Source organism: Heliangelus exortis, chromosome 8 (assembly GCF_036169615.1).
Source record: "Heliangelus exortis chromosome 8, bHelExo1.hap1, whole genome shotgun sequence".
Classification (NCBI taxonomy): domain Eukaryota; kingdom Metazoa; phylum Chordata; class Aves; order Apodiformes; family Trochilidae; genus Heliangelus; species Heliangelus exortis.
Window position 1 is genome coordinate 17047886 of NC_092429.1, and position 26926 is coordinate 17074811.

Genomic DNA, 26926 nt, shown 5'->3' on the forward strand with positions numbered 1-26926 from the left:
CAACCTTCAACTTCTGATGAGCAATTGTTTATCCAAGGCACATTTTAACATCAGCAAGTTAAATCTGATAGTAATATTCTTTAATGCTACTTTTTCATTAAACAAGTCAAAAAAGGAAAATTCTTGTCAGGAAAGACTTCAGCATTTCAGTTTCTTCTACCATTACAGAAAGCAATACAAACAGCTTTCCCCACTATCTGTTGGTATCTGTCACAAAGACAGATACTTTCTCAAAAAAGTTCGGCAGTCCTAGAATTGCTTCCCAACCTACTCAACATGTTATCTGTTACTCCTGGATAACCATGAAAACCTATTTCTCACCATTTTTTCTCAAGTGATCTTAATAACAGCCTAGAATCTTTTTAAATTAGTCTTGTCATTCTGTCTTGAGATAGAAACTTCCACCACTCTGACCTCACACAGGCTGGATTCCCACTTGTACTTCGTAATTCCAGATGATGTCAGTGTGCTTTGGCACTAACCTGTAAACTGGTGACTGGTGAAAGCCCCAGAGACAGCAGGTCCAAATATTTATTGACACATATGGAAATTGCAAAAAAGATTTTATGCTCAGGTTTCATTTGGTAGCTTGTTTAAGACAGCCTGAGCTGCTTCAGCTTGGATTTTTCTGTTTGAAATATAATACCGTATTATACAGACACAATTTCTAGTTCTTGAAACTGACAGCAGTCATGAAGCAACCAAGATTACTATCAGAGCTTCTATTTGTTCTTAGTTAAGAATCTGAATCACACTTGGCCAAGAAAGAGAGGGATGGGGAATTATCTAGGTTGTAAGTGACATGAGAGAGAGACAGAAACTGAAAAGCAAAGATAAAACAGGTACTGAATGGAGTGGAAACAAAAGGCAAGGACCTTAGACAATAACACTGATGGATTCTTGCAGATTTCATCTCCAGCCCACTATCTGCAGGATATGGCTGCTACATTTATTTAGTTAGTTGATGTACTGCAGGGCAATTGAAGATTATAATCTTCCAGAAATAACTAGTAGTCCTCTAGCATTCACTTGCTTCTCTGGTGATGGATGTTTTCCATTCTTCCTGTTCTACTTTTGCTTCATAACCCTCTAAAGAACAGATGAATTCATTTCTCCTCCCAAGAGTCCAGCAGTTGATATCAAAAAGGTTTCTAGACTTAGGAAGGAAGAAATCATCTTGCATGGATTCAGTCTTCCCTGGCTTCAGCCATTTCAGCCTAAGAACCAGCCAGGGCAGATGGAAAAATCAACTACTGAGATCAAGAGGTGACTTGAGTTGGGGAACATAGGGCTACTTGCCCAAAGGACAGAAGCCTGCACTCCCTGTGGTTCAACCCCAGCAGCAAGGGTTGAGCCACACAGATGTGCTGGAAAACACAGCTCTCAGGATGGATTGATTTGGTAAGTCCTTGACAGCTAAAACAAACTAATCTCAGGTCCCTTAAATTGTAAGGGTGCTCAAGGCACCCTTAAAGCTGTCATATGTAACATCACCATGAAAAAAAGGACCCAACCATCCCTCCTTGTGTCCCTTCTATACTCTGAATCTGGATTTAACTTCTGATTTTTTAAAAAGCCTAAAATCTCAAGGGTTTTGTTTCCATTAAGTTAACATTTTCATATGCTCTGGCTGCAAACTGGTCCAGCTTCCTCATAAGTTACTAGACAGGCTCACTGATCTAAGAAAAATCAAATTGCTTTCATGTAGCCTAAGTTAATTTATTGAATGCTTCCTGTTGAAGTAGGAATTGGTCATTTCACTCTGCATTTGGTTTATACTGTGCTTGAATAGTTTTTCTGAAGAAAACACTCAGATCAACTGTACTGGTTCAAAAGTGAGTATTAAGATTCTACTTAAAATGTAAAAGTCTTTAAGGTATGAACCTCACACCTTTCAAAAGGAAACAGCATAAGCAATTAGTAATTGCTTTTGTTGTTTTTTTTTTTTTAAATCTAAAATTATACACATAGGATGTGAGTTGGTTTTTGTTTGTTTTTGGTTTTTTGTTTGTTTGGGTTTTCTTTGAGAGGGAGCACTATTACAGAAAATCTGTGGTATTTGGGTCATGACACAGAAAAAGAATAGCTGGTCTCTAGGCAAATAATAGCCACCTTAAATTTAAAACCATTATAGAGTGAAAAAGCCAGATAAGATACTAATAAGCAAAGTATATTATCAGAATAGCAAAATAATGTAAGCTAGCCAATTCTGGTATCTAGGAATTATGTTTAAAAAAAAAAACAGTCATGTGAATGAATCTCTACATCCATTCCCTGGGGTTCTTATTCATACTGCCACCACCACAGTGCCCACCTCTTCTTCCCAGAAGCATTTTAGAAAACTAATGCTAGTTGGTATTACATTGTAATTAAAGATCCTTCATCTCAATGCTGCTGCTTTTGGAGGACAGTAAAAATTCCCCCTAATGTCTTTCAACAGACCAGCTCCACCAGCACTAACGGGGTTAGAAAACCCTATTTCAGAGAAACAAACACCCTACTGTCCAGGTACCACCTCTGTCCACAGAGAAGATACTTGTGATAATATAAGTAGCCAAACCTTCTGCCTCACAGGCTGAGTACAGGGGAGCAGGAAATGAGCCCTAGAGATGAAAAAAGCAGCTGCTAAACCCAAAGTTGCTTATGTCCCTTCAGTGTTGGAAGCTCTCACCTCTCACCCTGCCCTGAAGTGCTGTACTTGCAGTCCATACCAAGAGCTGTACTGAGAGCTCCTGAGAAGAGAAATCTGTTCCCCCAAAACATGCTGTTTAGAAAGAGGAAAATTTGGCCACCAAAAACTATCAGTTGAGATTCAGGGTACTCAAATCCTCCTTTGTCTGGCCTTCTAAGAAAAAAAAAAAAAGCTTTTCTGTACCTTCAAAAGAAGCAGCAGCTAGTCTCAAGATACACACCTACTGAGAACCACTGAGAATGTGGAGAACTTCCAAATTCAATCAGACCAAGACATACTGCTGACAACACAAGCCTTCAAGGACAGGCTGCTTCAAAGAATGCTGAGCTAAATACCTGCAACCATTACCATTACCCTCCTCCTCCCACCCACCCCCCCAAAAAATTATCTAGTGTAGCAGTCACAATAAAACAATTTTACAAAATATACAAATAAAATCACCAGAAGCCACCTGGAACACACTGGAGGCCTTAATCCTACTCTTGCTGCTTAACTAAGAAAGATGTAAGATGCATGAATCAGTTCCACATGATCCATGTAATTAGTTTCAGTTGCATGTTTCATCTCAAGAGGAGCACAAGCAAAGTTTTCTAAAACACTCTTCATGATCACATCAGTGTAAGAAAAGAAATACATGTCAACCAGAAAATAGGCTATTTTAAATAATAAGAAAGCATCTAGGGTTGTCTTCACTTGAAGCTGCAAACTTAAAACATAGAAAGACAAAAGTAATAGTTTTACAGGCAGTCAAAATTCACACACACCAGATAGTTGTTGTTCCTCAGATAACCGTGTATCATCTTTACTAAAAATGTCTGGAGGGTAGGACACCCTTAAGTTTGATCTCCTTTTTAGAGACTTAGAAGTATTTACTTGGTAACAATCTGTCTCAGCCTCTTTTCAGGGGAGGCTTTAAAATTCTCTGTGGCAAAAAACACTGCATTAAAAATCTAAATGAAGTTTATTCAGAAGGGTAAATGTGGTAACTAGTGCCCTTTCAGTGACTTTACACTGACTCATTCTAGACTTTCAAAAAACACATCACTAACATCACACACCACTATTGATAAGAGTAAAAAGTTTCCTGTAATTTGAAAAGATGGAAACTATTTCTTTACTCAACAGTCAATACTTGGAAAAGTTATTAAACAGAGGTCACAGTAAGGCTTAATTCTAATGAAATGGTGCTAAAAGTTTAAACTGCAGAGGAGAGAACTAGAACAATCATGGATTTCCTTTAGAGTTGTCCTCAAAGCAGCTTTAACATAGAGATAGGGTAAATATGACAAAATTCTCTGAATCTGCCAGGAAACACATCAGGAGGAAGTGATGTTATCCTCTGTCCAGATCAACCTAATGAAGAGAAGAATTAATTCTTATAGATAGTCTTTGCTTTGAGATTACTCAGACCTAAAAGCAGTTTTCCATATTACAAGTGTGCTCTGTACCTCCCCAAACCAAACCAGCCGTGGATAATTTTAAGAGGACAGAAAAGGAGGAAGAGGGATTAAGCTGCAGAGCAGAGACTGCAGCTGCCCAAGCTCTGCTTCCTCAGTCTGTCTATGCTTTCACTGGCCTGGTGTTCCTTACCCAGCTGCTTAACTATAGCTTGTAACTGATTTAACCTTGCCTGAATTTCTCTAAACACTTTCTGGTTTCCCTTGTTCCTTCAATTATTGCAGGTAAAGTTGTTGTTTTTTTAAAACACAATTGAAACAACACCAATAGGACTGATTACATGCAATCAGAAGAAACATTTGCTATTAGGACAGAAGTGTAGTGATGCTTTGGTAGAGTCTGCAGCTTCAGCAAAACACAAGCTAAAAGGAGTAGGGGTTTAAAGGCTTAAAGAATTTAAAAAGCATTTGTTGCATTTTGAAGCTATCAGACTAGTTCAACTGAAAACAAGAGTCATTCCCTAAGGAAACAAATCCAAGCTTTTGCAAATTGAGACAAATATCCATTCCTTAGTCCTGGCTGTCTTGCAAAAGGATGGGGAAAAAAAGGATCAGGGAGTACATGCATCTTGGCCAAAAAAAGTCATACAGCTATAGGATGTGAACTTCCAACCTTTGAGAGAAAGTGGAACATGTAATATTGAAGGTAACAGCTTCTGCCCAGTCTGGAGGTACAAAAGAAATACCAGCCTAACCATGCAAAATTTGTTCATAATTTCCTCCAGTGTCCTGCTCAAAGCCCAAGAGCTTGCTAAATACTTCCAAGTCATGTTTGCTTCCCAAGGGTTTTATAAGCTGAGCAGGCAAATGAAAGAAAAAAGAAAGGAAAGGATAGAGGAGAAGAAAAAAAAAAAGTTGACAACCTAAGTTTTGTTTATACATAACTTCAGGGGTTTTCTTTCTCATTTCTGGGGCCTAGATACATGCAACATAAAATACACTTCAATTTTGTGTTATTTTTGCCAAGGAATGACTTGCACTTCTTTTGTTTAAGAATACCCATAATGTATTGGACTATCCAATATGCTTACCCAAAAGTTTAAAAGCTTAGCATCAGGAACTGAATGCCTCACCAAGATGAGATACAGAACCTACAAAAAAAGCTTCCTATCATCATAATAAACTGACATATTCCTGCAAAATTACATCTACTAATAAATGTGAGAACTATCTTCTTCTCCCTCTCAAATCTAAGAGTGACCCAGAAACTGTGATTTAAATCTAGCATTTGTGTGTTTAACATCAGATGAGTTTTTATGTGGGAGTAGTGATACTCTGCACTACAAATTTAACACCAGTGTCTTGCACCTATATGAACATTTGAAGGAAAATTGCACAGTTTACATTAAGCATTGCTCCGGACCATGTGGATCTGACATGGGATCCCTAGAACTTCTTAGAAAAGCACCAACCCCCTCAAAAAGAGGAAGGTTATGTGGTAAGTTAACTTCCTCCCTTCATCTTTATCAGCTTTGAAACTATATGACAAGCAGACCAATTTGTGATGCTCCATGGTAAAAGCAAAATTACCTTGAGACTGACACCTACACTTCATGATTAGTTTCTTGTATTTGTGATATTCAATATTATGTTTCAAGGCATTAAGGCAAGTCCAGATTAAAAAAGACCCTCTGCTACCAACAGCAACTCTAGTGACCAGCTGTATGGAAAAGAATGGGAGTCAGCTCTTTATCCAGTGAGGGAGAAGTTATCTGTATTTTTAGTTACCTTAAAAAGAAGCTTTGTTTAAGCTCTATTATTAGTTTCAAGTTTTATAGTTTACAAGGGTTGGAAATTAAGGTTTTCCAACTCCATTATTTTTTTTGGTGCAGATGTTTCAGAAGCCTTTGAGCATGAGTACCCAAAAAGGAAGTTTTGACCTTAAGTTTCCCATTTGCTAGCTGGCAAAACACACTGATCAGAAATATCTATTTGCTTTCAGAATCTTGCCCAAAAAATCTGTCATAGCCCAATAAAAATCACATCTAGAATATAAAAAATAAGTAAATTTACATCAGAGGAAGTTCTTTCTACTAAATCACTCTTTTTTCACATCTTCGTCCAGCTAACACTCAAAGCCTGTACTTCACAACTGAAGTAGTTGTACTTCGAGCTGGTATAACTAAGATCAGTAGTTCACCAAAAGCCCAAAAGGGCAAACTCACTGAATTAGAAATGTGAACCAGAGCAGCAATATGACTTCATACTCCAGGCTGTATGCAAAGAAAGCACAGCCATTCTCATTTCTGCAGAAAATCAAGAATCATACCAAGAAACTACAGATCAAGAAATCATTAACAAGTGATCATCTAAGAACACGAAATAGATTGGAACTTGAAATGCACTTTAGGAGGAAACAAAAGAAGAAAGCCACTTGCAATATGAGAAAAATGGAAAAACATAGCAAAAGATTGCATCATGCAAGGTAGTAATTATGAAAAGGAAGGAGAAATTAGGTGGATAAACAACTGAACATAAGGCAGTGCAATACAATGACAGATCAGGTACAGTGTAATCTTCGGATGCATCAGCCAGAGTCATGAAGAAGACCACGTTCCTGCACTTACCTTCTTCCCCTGTCTCATGACAAGGTATCAAAAATCTGCATGCAACCCTAGCACTTGTAGCTTAAGCAGAAATAAGGAAAACTAATAGGAGAGAGCTATAAAATGATTAAGCACTGATGATTACACGTGCTGGTTACATTTAATGCCTTCACTCATTACCTGGATTTCTAATTCAGCAATATGCTGCTGGAGTTCAGCCACAGCAGCAATGCGGTCTGCCTCACGGAGCCGTACTGCCATCACTTCTTCTTTACTCTGAAAAAAGTAATAGATTGAAGCTAACAAATAAGTTTGAGTTGATCAAAGACTGTCCACTGCTTTTACTCAAAATCATGTAAGAGAACTTAATATACTCGTGTAAAGCATCATAACTACAGATAAGGCATATTCTAAAGTAGCCAAAATTAATCTTAGCCCATAGAATTTTGTAATAATCTAATATCAATTCTAAATTATAATAATCTAAAAAGATGTGCAGTTTTGGAAACATGCCATTATCAAATTTCCATGTTCAGAAAGCAGCTCTCTTGCGTTCCAGAAATACTGTAAACTTTTTTAAAAGCATCAACAAAAGCAATTCATGCTCCAGCTTTTGAATTTATATACACAAGAAATAAAGATCCACAAGAGTTACTTATTTCATCATTCTCCTTGTCTAAAAAAATACAATAAAAACCCAAACAAAGGCACAGATATTCAACCTCGTTTAAGTCTAGCTATCACAGTCACAGTGTACAAAGCTTTGCAAGACAGTTTGGAATGAAATTGTAATGTCTCTGACCTATAATCAGACTCCTGGTGTAAGTTTAACAGGAAGGTTTACCTATAAATGGTAATTTTAGTTTGGACAAGAGAAAAGGGAATTTCCTTATGTCTGTTTTATGAGGTAAGTTGTCAAGAGTTCAGAGCACAAACCAATTATTATATTATCAGCAGCTTGGTACAATCACAGCAAAAAAACAGCGATAGATTTTGAGTGTGCAGTACTTCCAACCAGAGTATAAATCTGAGAGAGACTGGGCCCAGGTATGGGTACTTTTATGGCAGTCAGGTATAACTCTGCTGACTGTAGTTACTGTAAACAAATTCCAGTGTTTCAAGTTATTTTAACGTGTGTTTCAAATTAACACTTCTTAATCATCCTTCATTAGACAGTTTGGCTGAGACAAAATTGAACACACCAAAGCTCATCTATAGTAGCTACTTGAAAACCTTTGTTTTAGAAAAGATTCCTGCAATGTAGGTGTGTCATCTACAACATCTAATTAACAGTTTTTGTAATCAGTACAGTACATTTCAGAGGAATCCATCATGTGCTAACCAAAGATGAGCCCTTATTGCTAAATTCTGCTGCATGATTGCTTGAATGAAGCCAAACCCACAAGTCCACAGGATTGCATGTATTTAACTGAAAGCTAAAGGGCAGACTGGCTCAGTTTGATATCTGAGATGGGTCAATAGCTCTAGATGGCACTGATGCATTATCTCTGAAACAAGAGCATTTACTCAATAATTACCACAAAAGTTGATATGGTAGGAAAGATGAGAGTGGGGTGGGGGCACAAATCTTTTGTTGTAAATTCTTCAGCAAAACAGATTAGAAAGATCAGGGCTGTGTTTCAAGAAACCATTTGAAATCAAGTCCTTGCTGTTGAAGGAGTGGTCAGATAAACAGGAAATAACATTGCAGTACACACCAATGACAGAAAATGGTTGCCATATAGGTGGTATGAAATGCAACCTGCTACAAAATTTAAAATTCTGCTTATGAACTATAAAATCTCTTTTAAAGAAAAATACAAGCTCTAGAAATGATGTTACCGCTTTGCTGCACAGAAATAAGCAACTGGCAAGTTAAAAATGCAAATATATCTTATTTTGACACACCTCTTCAAGCAGAAATATTGCCACCTAGCCAAGATGTGGTGACAGAAATAAAACTAGACCTTGACTTAAGATGACTTCAAACAACAGGAAGAAAAATCAAACAGCAGTTTCTAATGGAATTAGGAAAAACAGAATTGCTAGATGTATAGAGATGCAAGGCAGAACTTCAAAAATATTGAGTGCTACAAAATTTTAACATCTGTCTGTACAGCTCCATGACATTATCTGAAAGATTACTGAAACCTTCTTCATTAGTTTTGAATACAAAACTGTTTTATCAGTAACATATTAAACAGAATCATAGAATCATCAAGGTTGGAAAAGACCTCTAAGATCATCAAGTCCACCCACCCACCCTAAAAAAATGTGGAAAACTGAAAAACTAACATTCAACCAGTAACAGTGTTCTGTGTGAATTAGAAAGGAGACAAGTAGTGCACATAAAGTTTTGGTTACAATAAAGGCCAAGACTAAGATGTGATCATGAACAACTTATTACATCACAGCATCTGCTCTCAAGTTGCCATTTCATGGCCACCATTTAATAAATAGCATTCTGATTATTCATCTCATATTACAGTACTATTGGTAACATACTAATAAGTTGCCAATTTAGAAATTACCAACAGTTCAACATTAGCTAATTTAATAAAAAGTTATTCATCAATCTTTTGGAAATAAGATTTAAATAGCAAAAAATATCTTCACTACAGTGTCAACTAAAACTGGTTTTTTTGTTTTTTTTTTTTAAGTAAATACGTAAGAAGGAATTTTAGGAAAATTCTCATCCAATTTAAAAGGAAAAAGCTTGTAAGACTTATCCTTTATTCCCTGTCCATATCAGATCTTTAACTTGTGCACCCAAAAGTTATTAGCAAATAGTTATGGATTTAGTTACAAAATTAACTATTTAAATCTGAGACTCAAATATCAGATTTACCTCTTTTGTCCTTTGACAGTAATAAAACAATTCTTTTGCCCAGTGTTTTTTAGGCTCTCCTCTTACAGTCTGTTTACTATTAGGTGATGACTACTACAACATGCCCTTCCATAGACCTCTCTATTCAAATACTACTTTTACTCTCTTTTTTCAAACCTAAACTAACTATGCAGTAATGGTCATTGCTGAAGTAATGAACCTCTTCTGTCACTGAAGACAATCAGTTTACTTGGTGATCAGAATCTGTTATATAAAAGTGTCTTTTCCTATGTTACACACACGCTTTTCTGAGCAGAACCACACTTCACAGAAAATTTTATCTTTTTTGGACTACAAAGAAGCAACTTTGCACCTCAAGTGAGTTTGTGAGATGGTAAATTCCAGATGATACTGCCATACTAGTAAAAAACTTTTGGTCTTGTGATTTCTGCTTCTCAGTTGAGACAATTCTGTTCAACAACAGAGGACAAGACTAAGAAGTACATATCCATTACCACACATTTACCTTGCATTCAATCTCTGCTTGTCTACGTTTTGCTTCATTCAGCTGAGCAAGAAGTCCTTTATTCTGTGCAGAAAGGTACTGCACCTTCCCCTGTAGGCTGGTGACTTCTTGCTCTGCCCTTCGTAAATGGTTGCTATTGATCTGATTCTGAAATTTACCAAAAAAGGAAAGAAAATGCATGTTCAGGAAAGATCTTAGGTACTAATTTAACTCCCAAACCCTGTCAAGAAAGACTTGCACAGCATTTACTATGAAAAAAACCTTTTTCTTAAAAAGCTTTCAGAATTTTCTAAGTATAATCAGAGAAGTTTGCATAACATTTGGTTTATGACCAGGATATTCAAATTGTTTTTAAACACCAGATGACTCATTGTAAGGTCATTACTGCAAAGCTCCTCTACATCTGCTTTTCTTAATCTCTTGCTTAGGTAAAGCAAAGGTTTTCTGAACTTGTATCTCAACTACAGAAACAAGCTGAAATATTTTGTGCACATTTTTCAGCTCAATGAGCTCCTCAAAGGAATATGGCACCTTAATTAAATCAGCATATTAGTACAAGTCATCATTTTTATATGAAGCTGTGCATAGACTAGTACACAACATGAGAACCACTCCATTTCTATCAAATCAAAGTAAAAAAGCATAGGCAGATACAAAGACTAGATGCATAACACTGCAGTGAGAAGTACCTAAAGGTCTTGTGAGTTTAATACTTGTAGTCCAAATAGCAGGATACCTGTGCCCCCTACTGACTAAAGTAAATACAGATGGGGAAAAAGCAACAAACCAAAAGCACACCTTTAACTGTAGTGAAAAAGAGCTAACACTTCAATAAAAAAATTTAAATTATGGCAAGTGATAACTTTTATTTAGTTGATATAGAAGAAGTGGTGCCTCTGTCAGAAATAAACCACCACATGCCTTGCAGTGCAGTCATCTCTCTTGAGTAGCACATCCTTACACAGAATCACAGAATCGTCAGAGTTGGAAGGGATCTCCAGAGACCATTTAGTCCAACTCTTCCACTAAAGCAGGATCACCTAGAGCACATTACACACAACTGCATCCAGGTGGGTTTTGAGTATCTGCAGAGAAGGGGATCCACAACCTCACTGGGCAGCCTGTTCCAGTGCCTTGTCACCCTCACAGGAGAGGATTTTCTTCTTATGTTTCAATGGATCTTCCTATCTCTCACCTTGTGCCTGTCACCCCTCCTTCTGTCACTGTGAACTACTGAAAAGAGTCCAGCTCCATCTTTGCAGCCAACCTTTAGAACCTGGTATACATTATCAAGATCTCCCCTCAGCCTTCTCTTCTCCAGGCTAAAGAGTCCCAGCTCTCTCAGGCATTTAAAGAATTAGAATTACAGTTACCAAACTGATCAATTAGGTTTGAAAAATTCAAAACACCTTAAACATACTTTTGTTACGTCAGTAACATTTTAGTTAAGATTCACACACATTCACAGAATCTACCAATTAGTTCAAGTGAGAAAAGATCATCACATCTTTAGCTTCTGACACAAATCTGCCAGCATCCAGGTCGATTCACACGTCTGTGTTCAGTAACATACCTGTGTTTCCATCTCCATCATTCTTTGTTTGCTCTCTTTCAGCTCAGCCTGAGTTTCTGCTTCTCTCAATCGCACCGTCATCAGCTCATCCTGTAGCTCGTTCACTGTGTTTTTTCTGGGATCTTTCCATCTTCCAGTGGTACGTGCCAGATGACGCTGAAACAACAGCATGCCCTTGCTCATAAGGCCTGATCTTTCCTGGTGTTCCCCTATTTCATTTAAGGTCTGAGTTATATGTAAACCAAGTCACTATAGTGCTCCTGTTTGTCCTAAAAACTAGAAACCCGTACAGACTTACTGGTTTTAGAAACAGTTAAAAAGCTGAGCCAGTGAATTGCAAGTATGTCCTGAGACTTTTCACCTACTTCTAGCCCGCATCAATATTTAGTGAAGAAGGAGCACTGATCAGGTGCTTCCTTTCTACAAGTCTGGTTAGCTGGCAGCACAGGTGCCTCCCATCTTTAACAACTAGGGACCAATTTCTAACATACTTTTGAACTAAAATTTCTTGTGTCAGCTTGCATTTAAACATTTTTCTCACCTCAGTGGCTTGATCCACAATCACTGGAGTTTCTATTTGATCTCTACATCTCGAAATTTCAGTTGCTATTTGCTTCATCATCATTCATTAAAAATAAAAATTGTTAAAAGTGTATTGTTGCCCATACCTGCCAGTGTTCTTCCAAATCTTTGACTTGCTGCCTTAGTTCTTTGAGACCCATCAGAGCTTCTGCTTCTCTTAATTTTACTGCAATCAATTCTTCTTGTAGTCTAGCAACATTTTCCTCATCAGGGAGAGAGCTGTTCCTCTGCAACAAGGACCATCCTCTTAAATAGGTATTTGAATAAAATTGTGCTGAGTGACACCCACTCCAAGAATACAGACAAGTCTTATTACTAACCAAACCTTATTACACATGCCCTACAAAATACAGTCACTCGACTTTAAGTTCCTGGATATAGCACGTGAGTAAGTGTCTTCCAACTGCCAACTACAGAAAAAAGCTGAAAAGGTCATTTTACATAGTCTGTCTTGCTCAGGTGGCATCTTTAACAAAGCTTTATACTATTTTTGCATATCATAAAAAATATGCAAAGAAATCTGAAAGACTTTGAGCTAGTTAATAGCAATAGAGCAAAAGAGAAACTAAAACAACACCTTTACAGTTATAACTTTTATTTAGGCTTATTGAAAAAATAATATTTTTTTTATTTTGAGTGTGGGGAAGTAGCTCATCTGCCTTCAAAAAGGAGGCAAAGGAACCACCCATTAATAAACAACAACCAGTCAAGAAAAGGTCTCACAGATGAAAGTACATAGATATTTACAAAAACACATGAGGAAAAAGTAGAAAGACTAGACAAAGATAAACAGAAAACAGGAAAAAACATGGCAGGAATGACCCGGGGAAAGTAAATGTGATGAAAGTGTAACAATACAAGTTTGAGAAAGAAGCATGAGGGAAGAAAAAGGACACAGTCTGCCTAGCTACAATATCCCTACATCAAATCACTGGTCACTAGATACTCAGAAGTTGAACTCTGCTTCATCACCTTCTGTTGTGTTTCTCGGTAGTAATTTTCAGCTGAATCAAATACTTTTGTAGATATGCAGTACTGTGACAGACTTTTCTTAAGAGCAAAGGACATTATTAACATTAACAGAGCACAGCATAAGAGCCATTTATTACTCTCTCTGTTTCAAATCATGGATCCTAGAACTGGCAAATACAGGAAGCGACAGGGTGTGTTTCAGGATGTTTGTATCACTTTCAGTATAGCCAAACAAGTTTTGGGTTATTGAGCAGAAATTTCCCAGATAATGACACATCACTAAGAGCAGTAAAGAGCTGCATTTGCAGGAATTTGTACTACTTCAATCCCTTTCATGTTCTCTAAGTTGACTGTAAAGAGACTGAAATACTACTTTGCATCAGTTTGCTTGGCACACTGTAATTTCCCCCTCCTGCTCCAGTCTTTCCTCACATTTATGTTTTCAGTATATGTGATCTTCATGCTGATGAAGGTTAAGTAAAGAATTAGACTCTTTCAGAACTTTGAAAAATACCTTAGTTCATGAATTCTTGCTAATGATTAGTACACTAAAAGCAACCACACTATCAGCCTGCCAGACTCCCCTTAAGCCCCTCAGGTAATTCAACTCTTGACTCCAGGGGGTTAACTTAATCAGCTGTAAATTCCGGCCACATTCCTGAGTACACAACTCTTCAAAATTTCCACAAGGAAGCAATTTCCAAAGCCAATACAATAGGATCTGAAGAGACTGCTTTCTACTAGGTCAATTAATGTTTTTTTTCCTTTCCTTTTTCTCTATGCTATTTGCAGTTAGGTTTTTCTTCAAAGAAAGGTTAAATGCTTGACAGTTGGTTTGAGTACAACTCGAACTCTGGCATCAGTAAGTTACAAGCTGGAATGGCACCCAAAAAGCAGCAGAGATTTTGATCCTCAGCAATGGAGATAACTCATCTCATTGCTCATAATGGTAAAAAGACCTGTGAATGGCAACGTTGAACTCCTTCCACCCTCCTCTCCTAAACTATCTAGTTTCACATCACCTCAATGCTCACCCTAAGCCTATTGCTCTTGTTGCAGGGTATGATTTTGAAACACATGATATTTACTGTAAAGACCCCAACAGAATCCAATTTTCCACTGCAGTGGGCTTCAGAATTGCAGAAAGTGATCTGTTCTCCACAAAACGCTCCAAGTCCAGAAAGATCTTAGTGGTTCTGCTGTATAAACTTCAGGTTTGAAAAACATCTTGCAATCATGAAATCACAGAAGAGAAGACTGTAGAGCACAGTTATGCAAAGAATTACAGGGACCTGTATTCTGTTTCTGGTGCTATTTCATACAAAGGGTCCTGGTTTGGTTTACCTTTTCCATCTCTAGAACTTTATCTTGCATCTCCTTCAGGGCACAATGGGATTCTGCTTCACTCAGTCTGGCTTGGACCAGCTCTTTTTCCAGCTGTAGCACAAAGTCTTCACTGTATCGTGTACTGCATTTATGCTACAAAGTTTGTAGAAATGTGTTTAGTATGAAGCACAAATGATTTGAAAGGGGTTTTATATGCCAGGTTTGGAGTGAAAAGTACATTAAAATGCTTAGCATGAGGAATACTAGGTTAAGATCAACAGAAGAAATGCATACCTTATCCAAGTTACTAACATGTTCATCCAGATTGCTGACAGTAAGAACCCTAATGCTGTGCTTATTGACCAACTGCATCTCTGCACAGTCAAATGTTTAAGACAAACTGAGAGCCCTATGATGAGCTCATGCTTTTCTCTCATTGTTACCCAAACTGAAAAATCCTCAAAGGTTCTGTGATTACTTCATGATATGCAGAAAAAGATGCCTAGCAAAGGCTACCAAATCACAAAGCTAATACAAGTATCTCTTGATCTTTACTCAAACTCTGATTCAACAGAAGCCTTCCATAATCTTGGATTTAAAATAGTCATATTTTAGTCACTATAGATACCCCTTCTGAGATTCTCCTCTCAGGCAAGCCCTGTGGATTAACAAAAAAATCCAAGCATAAGTAGCAGAGCAGCCCCTTCTAGACAGGCAGCATGGTCTCAAGCTACAAGGAACTTTGGTTCTTTCCATACAGGACTTACTCCAAGACTATCCCCAGACAGCTTCGTGTACACCAAACATTCCCTACGTAATAAAAAGCCAGTTCAGAAGTTGAAGTTACCCTTTCCAAACTTCAGTGGGAAGAGAAAAAACTCTGCTCAGGTAAATTAATGCACCATTAACTTATTCTTTCACTGTTTTTCAGGCAGTTAAAAGTGAGATTTATCTTTTCACTTGCTACTGCAAAAATTCATGGAGCTGCATCTTTCAACAGATACATCCAGCTGAAGTCATACCATTTGCTTTCAAAAGCCACACTTAACTTTCTTCCTCCAGGCAATAGTTACAAAATACATTTTATTTCTTTCTTGGGTCACTTTAAAATGACTTGAGATTCACCACATGTTCTCAGACTTGCTTGACAGACCACACCACCCTAAATCAGCATTTAAGTTTCTGTCTTAAGAAAAAAAAAAAAAGAGAGTAGTTGCCTAGCTACCCTGTATGCATAGCTACCCAGAAAAAAATAAGCCTAAAGAGAAATATTTCAATATATTTTTGTGACACACCTATATTGTGAAGAATAAATACCATACTTGGATTCACAGATTAATTTTTATTCAACTAACAATTTAACTTTAGTGTAGTGAATGCTCTATGGATTTTCATTTATACACCTATTTCCTACTTTGTTTGCTTCAAATAATTTAATCGTTCTCTGCCTGTAAAAACTAAGCCTTTCATCATGACTTACAGTGTAATCCAAATTCAAAACCTACACTAACTAAACTTTGTGTTCTAATTTATTCTGTTTCTTATGTCTACAGAGAGCTATATCAGAGGGGATACACACATAGCATTACAAGGCAAATGTAACTCATGCAAGCAGTCTTTAGTGCCACTGAGACTGTTCATATAAGTGTTCACCCACCTTAACTCCCCAGTTGAACACGGAGAATGCTTAACATACAAAGATCACAGAGAATGTTTAATTATACAAAGTATAATTAATATTACTCCCTCTCATACAATGGCAATTTAGTTCCTATTATTTTCAACCCTTTGCCTCAACAAGCACTGGAGGTAGCCCTGATTTGCATGTACATAGATGGTGTGTAGGCAATGCTGATGCATTTCTACAATTGCTACAAGTGAGATGTAACCCCATGCAGAGAACAGGAAACAGCTCTTTGTTATTTCATGGCTGTTTGTCCAAGTCCATCAGCTGATAGGTACAGACACTTAAGCACACTCTACATTTCTTGTTCCAGATTCTGTTTAAGATACACATGGAACAAAACAGAATGTTTTTCTCAGGTAAGAACTCCTCTTGTACTTCCCAGGGAAAAGAGATTTGAAAAAGCTTAATACATCCTGACTTTGCAGCAATGTGTAAGCATACTGTAAATAACATACTCTCTAAACCTTTGTTTAGATTTTGCTTGCCTAAGGAATATGTTAGGAGCACTCATCTATTCAGCAACAAACTTTGACCTTCGTAGACTGGAAAAAAATACAGCCAAGATCAAAACAGATTTAAAAAACAGTATTCACAACTTCAAAGTTAGGATTTTGCTCCTTAAAAAAAAATGTAATAGTTTAGTACAAAAAAATAACACAAGTTTATAGTCAAAACAAACTTCTGCTTTAAGACTGACACTAGCACAAAAAGTCTGCTCTTACATATTGTCTGTAGGCCCTAGAATTTGTGACAAAACCCACAATGTGAATCCAGGTTTCCAGGCACCATCCAAACATTTTAATCACAATAACACTGTTTTTCTTGTCTGTGTTGAAAAGATGTCTATAATACAAAGCACAAAAAATGTAGTCCCACAGCCATTTACTACTGAAAAAAAAGTCCTTGCTTGCCTTCAAACAACTGTATTTATTTTCCCACAACTTTTCTTAAAATCTCAGAAATATTAAAATCTTAGAGACTGATATAACCATTCCTAGTATTATTTTGGCCAATGGCAGATTTTTGCAGATAATTATGTTTATTACAGAATATATTCCTGTACTCTATACTGAAGGACAATTATAAGATTGTTCAGCAGCTGCTTGGCCAACTTTGTTTACACATTTAAGCACTAGCTGCAGTACTTCACTAAATACAGTATTTCTCTTTTCTGCTTTTTGGTTGCAAATCAGAATGTAATATAAAAAGGTTTACAATAAAGTTAAGCCTTCTGTTAAGTTGCAGCACGCATTACAAGCATAAAATCCCTACAGAAATTATTATGCTCTCAATTATTATTAGGCATTTCAGCATGAGCTCCTGAAAAAAACCTATGCATTATGGAGCTGGTGTAATGATAACCAAATGCCATAAATTACCTTGTAAAATGCATATGCTTCCATATCAATGTATAGTCAATGAAAATTCCATCTTCACATGATACACGAAGAGCCTTCTTAAAAATAGGATGTGAAGCAATTTTAGCTTGAATTATCACTTATTTCTCAGATTCAATTTTCAAGCATTCTGGCTGATGAAATAGGTAATCATTGCAAATTAGAGTATCCATGGGAAAGACTGAGATTTGTATTGTGGAAGTGTATTTAACTGGAAGAAAATGTTATTTTATTCATTTTATACATCCAGCAGAAGCTCCCTTTTTAATTTAGAAACCATAAGAGAAAAAGAACAGAGAAAAAAAAAAAAAAAAACAAAAAACCCTTTATCACCTAATTATCAGGATTAGGTTAGATTACTCTCACTCCCACCTCCTTAAGTATCTTCTGTCTTAGTATCCCTCCACAGAAAACCTTCTGTATCAGCTGAAGTCAGGCACAACTTCCTCTTTCCAGTTCTTGATATACTAGCAGTATGAGGAAAAAAACCACCTTCCTGTTAACCTGCTGGTTACCCACTACATCTAGAAGCCTTTGCCAAGTTTCTGTATTTAAAGATTAGACATGCCAAAGAAAACCAGTTCCATTCTCTTCAAAACCATTCTGGTTTGGAGAGCCAAAGCACCAGCTTTACAATTTTCTTACTATTTTTCCCAAGTTATCAATATAAAAATTGTACAGGTCATACACTGTTCTTAAAAACCTTACACTGACAGAGTTTCTCTCTATTAACATGTAAAAGTTCACACCCAAATTAAAATTAAGTATGTCTCAAACTTTATTATTTTTTACTTCCTTTCCCCCCTCCAAATGACCTTAAATATATTCAGAAATACATAGAATGCATTCAATGACACTTAATATGTGATTTATTATGTGATCACGAATACTATTCCCAGGTTGTCTGGAATAAGTACTATAGCAGAACTTGCCTTCCTTTCATTAGGAAACAATGGTAAGAACTTCTCTAAGAAGATTCAACACTTTTAACAAAGTCTTTCTGGTTCAACTCAAAACTCCCTATTATTACTTCAGCATATGAAAAACTGAAGTTGAATGTAATATGGGATTCTGGTGTTGGACTTCAGTCAAAAAGATACTCATCAAAAAGATGCCCATCTCTGCATCCAGCCTTACAAAGCAGTACTGCATGCTGTGATAAGAGAATTTCTTCATACACAGACATGCAGTAGGCACATTCAATACTTACCTTTAAGCCACCCAGCTTTTGCAATCAAATCTCAGAGAACAAATAAGCCCTAAATGATATTTTTAAATACAAATGCATAAACTCTTTACAAAGGATGTTAGCTTTCCTAGAAATACTATTGCTTTGACAATATTTGTGCTATGAACAAGAAAAAACCTCTTATTTCTCCTGCATTATGATTTAAGAGTAAAACTAGGCTTTTTTTTTTCTTTAAAGCTCATAGTCTCGTTTAGAAGAGGCAGCTGCAAGTGCCCCCAAGCAGTTCTTTTCATACATTTCTAATTCAGAAAATTCATGCCCAGACTTCAGAGTTTCAGCCATGCTGAAACAGAACTGGACTGGAAACAATGCAGATTATGAAATATGTAGGATGGGTGCTGTACCTTTAAATAAGTGCAAATAAATGATGTGGACATTTGTAAGTTAAAAAAAAAACAAAACAACCTTTCAAAAGAAACAACCATTTAAGCAAATATTCTTAATACTGAAGAACAGTATTGCTATGAGCAACACTACGAAGTGGCAAAAAGATTTCGTGTTCTCTCTTTGAAGTGCAATGCCAGTACTGAACAGCAACTGATGCCTTTCCACTAGGTGGTGCCCTGAGCGCACACAGCTCATCACATTTGTTGCTCCGATTTCCATGCTTGGAAATCAAGTTAAAAGCCTCTTCCCTTACAAATCTTGCTAATGCATCTGAATTTATGGAACTATTAACTGGAACCATGCTAGCCCTTTCACCACTTTGTCTAGAGTTAATTCAGACGCTCGTCAGAACCACAGTACTATTCCTTAACCTTTCAAAATCAGTCACTAATTAGGGTCAAATCCCTTTATAACCAGGGAGCCCCAGCTCCAAGCATACTCAGACTATTTCCTATAGTCATTTTCACACACCTAAGGAGAGGAAAACAAGGTTGCAAGCCTGCAGGATAGGAAGCAGGCTCCTAAATTAACTGCACATTCTGGCATTTTACTTACTCCCCATCCTGCAGCACTGCTCCAACCCTCTGCCCTCACAGATCCAATCCAGCCAATTTTGCAATCCAGTTATCTACAGCCCAGCCAACCTGCCAGGCCAGCCCATCACTGCTACTTACTAGGATTCCCTGCATGACTAAAAGCATAAGCTTTAAAAATCATATTACTCATCATTTAGCTAATAGATAAATAGAGCATTTTAGTCCTTTTAATAACTTTTGAGTGCAGGTAACACGGATGCCTCCAAAAAGACATTCCACAAGCATGTGTACTATTGTGAACAGAGAGTAAACAATTGGCTACCAAGTCTATAAACATCATTTTATTTCCCTTGAAAGATTACAACACATCTAAAGTTTTTTAAAGCATTGCTACAATATCCCCATGCTTCTAATAATCATTTTTATGAAGTTTTTACCCTAAAGAAATTGCTAAAAGTTAAATAAAAAGCATCATTACACTATACAGAGTAACAGGTCATTAATAACTCCTTGCAACTATTATAAATATTGTCATGTATAACCTTTTTACACTGAAATGCATTGAACAAGACATAATAAACTATTTCTTTAATGTTGTATTTAAGTTATGATCTCTTGATAGTGTAATAGTTGATCTCATCTTCACCTTCTAAGACAAGGCACAAGTCTTCCCCAGAGCCTTGGGGGAAGATGTCTAAAATAAACTGCTGTACTGCTTGTAAAGGATCCTGTAAGCAGCTGCACTACGCTGTACTTCTAAAAAGCACTGCTGCATACACCTGAAATGCCCAGGGCTTCAGACAAGTGCTTGGATACCACTTACATAAAACTGTATGAGCATATTCACATCAACACTGCTAGTGAACAGATTATTCAGCAAGTGAAGACTGCTGAAAGTGCTTCCCTCCCTTTCTCAAGAGAAGATATTGAACACTTTGTAAGTGACATAGAGAAACTTCACAGCTTCACAGCAACAGTCTGAACTCTTACACATTATTTTACCTAAAACACATAATACATATGCGCACAGTATTACATACAGCTTCTAAAAGTGGTTTTCCTCTCTATCTGCACATAAACCCACACCTTTAATAAGTCCTGTAGTTCCAAATACAGGTACAATACCCTTCTGCTTTTGCAAGCAGCAGATTCAAGCATGCTAGGGAAAATAAAACTGGTACACAGAAGAAACATTAACCAGAAGAGATTGACTTAAATGAGAAGGCAGGTAATGGTATTATGAATCAACTCTCAGTTTTAGTACTTAAAGTGACACAATTTGCAATGGCTAAATTCTCAGCATTAGAGCTACCTAAGGGTTTTTGTGGGGGGTTTTATTAGTATTCTTTGGTGGTAGTGGGTTTTTTTTTGTTGTTCCATTTTTGCCTTGGTGTGTTTGTTGTGTTTTTTATTTTTAAAATAAGTACTATATCTATCTGGGGTCACGAATGCGATCTATGAGTAAGAACAGACCAAACTATCACTCAGTCAAATTTGTGTAATTCGAGGAATGCAAATCACAATGAACAAGCATTTACAAGAACAGCACAGAGACCATGTCATGATGAGGAAAAATAAAACATGAGTGGATGAGATGATGTGCTGTCAGGCTTCTTACCCATTGCTGCTGCTGTTGGAGCTCCCTGATGGTATTCTCAGCTTGCTCCAGTTTAGTATTGGCCTCATCACTCTGCTGTTTGATGGTGGCCAGCTCCCGTTTTATGAGGTAGTTTTCCTCAGCCTCCTGGGCCCTTGTCACTTGTCCCTTAGGACATAATTTATTTTTTTTAAGCAATTGAGGACAAATCCAAGACAGTCTGTCTTTGTGATGCTTAGCTGCTTATTTCACTGGATTGGTTTTGCAAACAGCACAGAGCACAATTGGTTGAAATTTTAGGACACAACAGTACTAAACAGCTGCCTTAGTACTTTATTCACAGAGTTCAGCATCCATTAAAAGCAAGCACAATTGTGTACTTGCATTCAATAAAATTTCCTGTCATGCAATATTACTCAGTTGTACATGCACAGATTTAAGTTCACAATATTCAGTTTCAGTGTTAATATGATGTCACAGAATCCATTCGTCATAGGAATTTGTAACAAAAAAATGGGTTAGGAAAAATACGTGCAGGTATTGGGTTCATGTATTTTTAGTAAACAAAATTAAACAAGTTTCTAGCAGGAGATTAGCTCTATATTTGTTCCAGATCAGCAAGGCAGGGATAGAATACAGCATGCAAATATGCATGCATTAAGACAGTTTGGGGTTTTTGAAAAGCAGGAGGAGAGTCATACAGTAAAAGACTAAAAGACTATACCTGTATCAATCTATCTGCCAAGGAAGCACTTTCCTACAAAGGAAAAATTCAGATAGGAATAAGGAAAAAGAAAAAACAAAAAACAAAGGGGTGATAATAGTGACAAAAAAGACAAGAGCTGAGAGAAAGAAAATGCCCCAATTCTACCCATTATCCGAACGAGCTCTTCGTGAAAAATTAAGAACTCTTCATATAAATTAAGACAACTCAGCCTTGAAGTCCCTGGAAGCAGTCTTTTCTGCAATAGCTTTTGCACAATCTATCTTTGATATGAGAAGGTCTCAAAGCCAGATTTCCTTAACGCTTAAAATTCACCTACAGGAGAGTGGGTATTTTTATGTGAAGGTCTTGCTTCCCTAATAAACAGAAGCTACTGATACAATCTTTGCAGAGGGATGCAAGACCTGGTCTGTAGTCCATCCAGAACATGAAAGGTAGCCATATTTGGAGCACACAGGAAACTCCACAAAGAACTGAGTCATTCATGCACAACCAAAGCTTCCAAAAAGATGAAGCAGGAGGTTAAATGGTGCAAACTGTCAGACAAGTAGAAGATTTCAAGCATGACAGATAATATTTTGTATTACTGGACTCCTGCAGTAACTCAATTGAGCAGTTCATAGATTTTCTTTTCTTGCCAAAGTCTTGCAAGAATTTTTCATTTATGCACATTGAAAAGCACTACATTCCCCACCCCTCCCCAATTTGCTCATTTTATTAATTGTCTACACTATCACACTTAAAAGTACTCAATTTAAGATTCTACAACAGAGAACACATCTATACACAGACCATCATTGTCCTTGCAACTTTCATTAAAAATAAAGTTCTAACAGGCTAATATGAGCTATTGCTTAGTAGTTAGTATATTTATCATTAAGGTCACTACGGAAATTATGATTAAATCATATAGTTTAGTATGAGAAAAAAGTATTTAAAAAAAAAAATAAGTTTCCAACAGAAGAACTGGATGTTTGTTCATACTTTATGATCTGTTTTTCAGATGCTGTAATTATACTAATCTTCAGAAATTCTTATTAATAAATACTTCTCCCATTTTAAAATGTTCTAATTCCAGTCAGAATGAGATATTCTGAAAGTGAATAAGTGAATTCTGAAAACTTAAGAACAGAATTTGCAAACACACAAGCATCTTGCCATTCATCAAGGATTTCGTAATTAAAAAAAAAAAATTAAAATCTGATTTCAAACATTTACAAGTTAGGTATAAACCAGGGCTATTTACTATTATAAATTTTCCAAATGAGCATTGAAGTGATTCACTACAGCTTCTAACTTTAAAATGTCAGCTCTTTTCAGTTAATTTTATCAGCACTTCCTATTAGGAACAAAGATGTTTACAAAATTGTATTTTTGGTCACAGCTTTCACAGTATGTCCTCATTATGTGCATTTTTTCGAACTAAACTCAGAAAGTCAATTAGAATCTGACATAGATTGACTGCTTTTCTAAGAAACTGTTAGGGATTTAACATGTTAAGTATGACATCTTTTAACTGTATCACTCCAACTCGAATCTTTACCATTTTCTTCCCAGTGGAACACAAATAACTATCTGTAACTCCCAAGAGCATACAAGTGCATTTGTTCAAAGATATTCAGGGTTAAGATGAACACATATGTTCTCATTCTAGAGCAGACCAGCTCAGAGAGAATTTGACACCAGAACACAGGAGAGGCCACTGGAGAACAAGGCCTGCCTGTTGGACACGTATCAACAACAGCTACCGTGCATACTTTTAAAGTTATATCTGGTTACAATGGAGCCTTATAAAACTCTGTTCCAGAGTAAATCTGTGAGATTAAAGTCTTAAAAGATATTCTCCCCACCATGTACCCAAAATTGTTACAGAATTTCAGAAACATATAGAACAAGTCAATGGCAGCAGACTCCCTGCACTGGTGCTGCAACACCACCTCTCTACTGCTGCATTTGCTAGCGATGGAATAATCTGCCTTCATCTTCATCTCTGTGGTCACTGGTAGGTTTGTCATTTTGCTCCTATGCAAAATACCCAGCACCTTCAGTTTTTCAAAATTGAGGATTGTCTCACAATAACCTCTTTTCCACCCAAGCAGTCCACTATTTCATGTAGTCTTCTGGACTTTGAACTGATGCTTCTAATTCAGAAAAAAAACAGTACAAAAGTTGGGTATGTCAAAATGCTTGATTTCATATTCACTAACAGCCAGACATCCTTAAAAATTTACAAGCACTGACCCTCATTACTTTGTTACTGCCATGCTATTTCGCTAAGCACTGCTAGTAAACACCACAGATGAGAGGGAAAACCAGTAAGCTGAAATTCAGAAATTCCCATTTGATATATCTGCCATCAATTTAAGTATAAATTAACAGTGATTAAACTTTATCACCATCATACTTACTTTTTCTAATGTTTCAATGCGCTGTTTTAGGAGTCTATTTTCAGTTCGTAACCTCTGAAAGGCAAACAGTTTAAAATTGTATTTCTCAAGTTATAAATTGGAAGTTTGACAAAAATTAAACAAGCTAACAACTTATTTATCTCATCACATCTCTGAAAATCAATATAAATGCAAAAGTAATTAGTGGCCTTTTTAACATTCTTTTCTATGATACACTGACTCAAAAGATGAGATTAAACAGCTTGATACAGAAACGATGTTGTTACACAAAAGCACCTTGTGTCACACAAGAGCGTTTGTATTGCATAGGATGAAAGCAATACATCTGCAGGTGAACCACAGACCTTAACTACACATTAGACTTGACAGCCTCCTCTTCATAAGCAAAGCTGGACACAGTCTTCATGGTTACAGGACATGAAAGTGCACCCCCTGCACTAGGACAGGCTATTGAGATCTATGAGGTTCCTTTCATCTTCCTCCCAAGATTTATGTTAAATGACATAGCAATATTTATTTAATCAATAAGGTTATACTGAGAATTGTTACCTCACATGCCCTAGAAGCATCAAAGCATTATACAGAACTGCATATTTTAGCAGTGCATTTCCTATAAATTTTAGCTGTCAACATTCAGAAGAGCTCTGAATCCCTAGGAAACGAGCCCAAGAATATCACTACAGTCATGGCTTTATCCTGTCAGGCTAAGAGTCAGACTCAATGTGCTTGCTTTTCATCTCCCTAAAATAACAGAGCTTCTTAGCAAAAGAGAGTAAGTTAGAAATGGTTTATACAAGGTCCTAAAGCAGGGCCTAGAAAGATACAGCTTTGAATTGCTGGTGTTGGTTATGGTGGGGTTTCTGGTTGCTTTTGTTGGCTGTTTTGCTTTGGGGTAGTTTGGGGGGGGGGTGGTGGTTGGTTTTTTTGTTTGTTTTTTCTGGGGGGCTTTCTGGGGGGACAGCAGGGATGGGGAGCAGAGAAGGATTTGAATTAAAATACTAACTTGCTAAGTTAATATATAGTTAAGAGGGCTACGAGGATGATTAAGGGACTGGAACACCTGCCTTAGGAAGAAAGGCTGAGAGTCCTGTGGCTTTTTGGTCTGGAGAGTAGAAGACTGAGAGGGGATCTAATTAATGTGTATAAATATATGAGGGCTGGGCATCAAGAAGAGACAACCTCTTCTCACTTGTGCCCTGTGACAAGATAAGGGCCAATGGATTCAAGATAGAGCACAGGTAGTTCCACCTTTAACATGAGGAAGAATTTCTTTACTGTAAGGGTTACAGAGCCCTGGAACAGGCTCCACACCTCCAGAGCAGTTGTGGAGTCTCCTCTAGAGACTTTCAGGACCTGTCTGGATGCATTTCTGAGTGACCTTGCCCCAGTTTTGGTCCTGTTCTGGTGGGGGGTTGGACTCAATAATCTTCAAAGGTCCCTTTCAAGCCCTGACATTCTGTGATTCTGAAATTACATCTGTCTTGCAAGTGATTTTATTCTGCAAAGCTGTCATCCAAGTCCTGCAAATCTTCCAATCTGGGATGTTGTTACAGCAGGTTCCAATGCTGCTAACTGCCTTGCTGCCTGCTACAACCACATCAAACTGCCTGAAAAAGCTTGGAACACCTTTGTGCTCCCAGGTGCATGCCACTGAATTTTTCTGAAGAATTGATGCCTTAAAAAGTGAAGTTGAAAAGCAAAATGACCAGCAGGACAGGAAGGAGGAAGGCTGTACCTCACTCCCTCTACTAAGCTTTACATACTACACTTGCCCATCATTTCTCTCACTGTCTTTTCCCATGAAATGGGCCAAAAACTGACACAAAGAACCAAGATCAAACACTGCTGTGAAAAAAAAACAAAGTGAAAAAGGGAAAAAAAAATAATCAGCAAATGCCTATTTATGTCATGGAAAAAAAACAGTTGCAGTGATTACGTACATATAGGAGGTAGATCAGTTAGTAAAAAGGAAACATAAGCTGCAATTGCAGGATGTTTTTTTCCACATTATGTACCAACTGCAGAAGCTCCAGAAGAAAAAATGCAGACAGAAGACTCTCAGTCTTGGGTCCAATGCATTAAGAAAAGATCAAGATCTCAAAATCAATTATTAACCAGTCAAAAGTGCATTCTGATAAACTTCATCTTAACATGTGTTTTAAAAACCTCTTGTGTTAGACACCTAATCCTAAACCAGCATATTTGGAACCTCTGGTAAATGAGGCCACCTATAACCAGGCTTTAGTCAGCAGAAAAAAGTGAAAAGAGCTAAATACAGCAGGTTTCCATCCGATTTTTTTTTTGATGTCCAAACTCTCAGTAACTTCATTAAGTGTCCTTTATGAACAAGCATCCCATAAACAAATGCTGAATGAGTCTGGAGGTCTCATTTAGATGTCCTACAAATACAGATGAAATATGTGACCCCCCCATGTAGGAA

General features: G+C 37.1%; 1 protein-coding gene across 12 annotated transcripts in view; it reads right to left on the reverse strand.

The window, feature by feature from the left end:
• EVI5 (ecotropic viral integration site 5) overlaps nt 1–26926 on the reverse strand; it is a 74223-nt gene that overhangs the window by 22613 nt on the left and 24684 nt on the right. For 6 of the 12 annotated variants that reach the window (XM_071750731.1, XM_071750721.1, XM_071750727.1 and 3 more), the window contains 8 exons: nt 24487–24540; nt 22079–22111; nt 21376–21522; nt 14520–14654; nt 12290–12430; nt 11622–11777; nt 10049–10195; nt 6876–6971 (listed from right to left, as the gene is read on the reverse strand). In XM_071750731.1, coding sequence (XP_071606832.1) covers nt 6876–6971; nt 10049–10195; nt 11622–11777; nt 12290–12430; nt 14520–14654; nt 21376–21522; nt 22079–22111; nt 24487–24540 — 909 coding nt within the window. The remainder of the gene's footprint in view (nt 1–6875; nt 6972–10048; nt 10196–11621; nt 11778–12289; nt 12431–14519; nt 14655–21375; nt 21523–22078; nt 22112–24486; nt 24541–26926) is intronic. The other 6 variants (XM_071750725.1, XM_071750723.1, XM_071750724.1 and 3 more) reach the window with 6 other exon arrangements.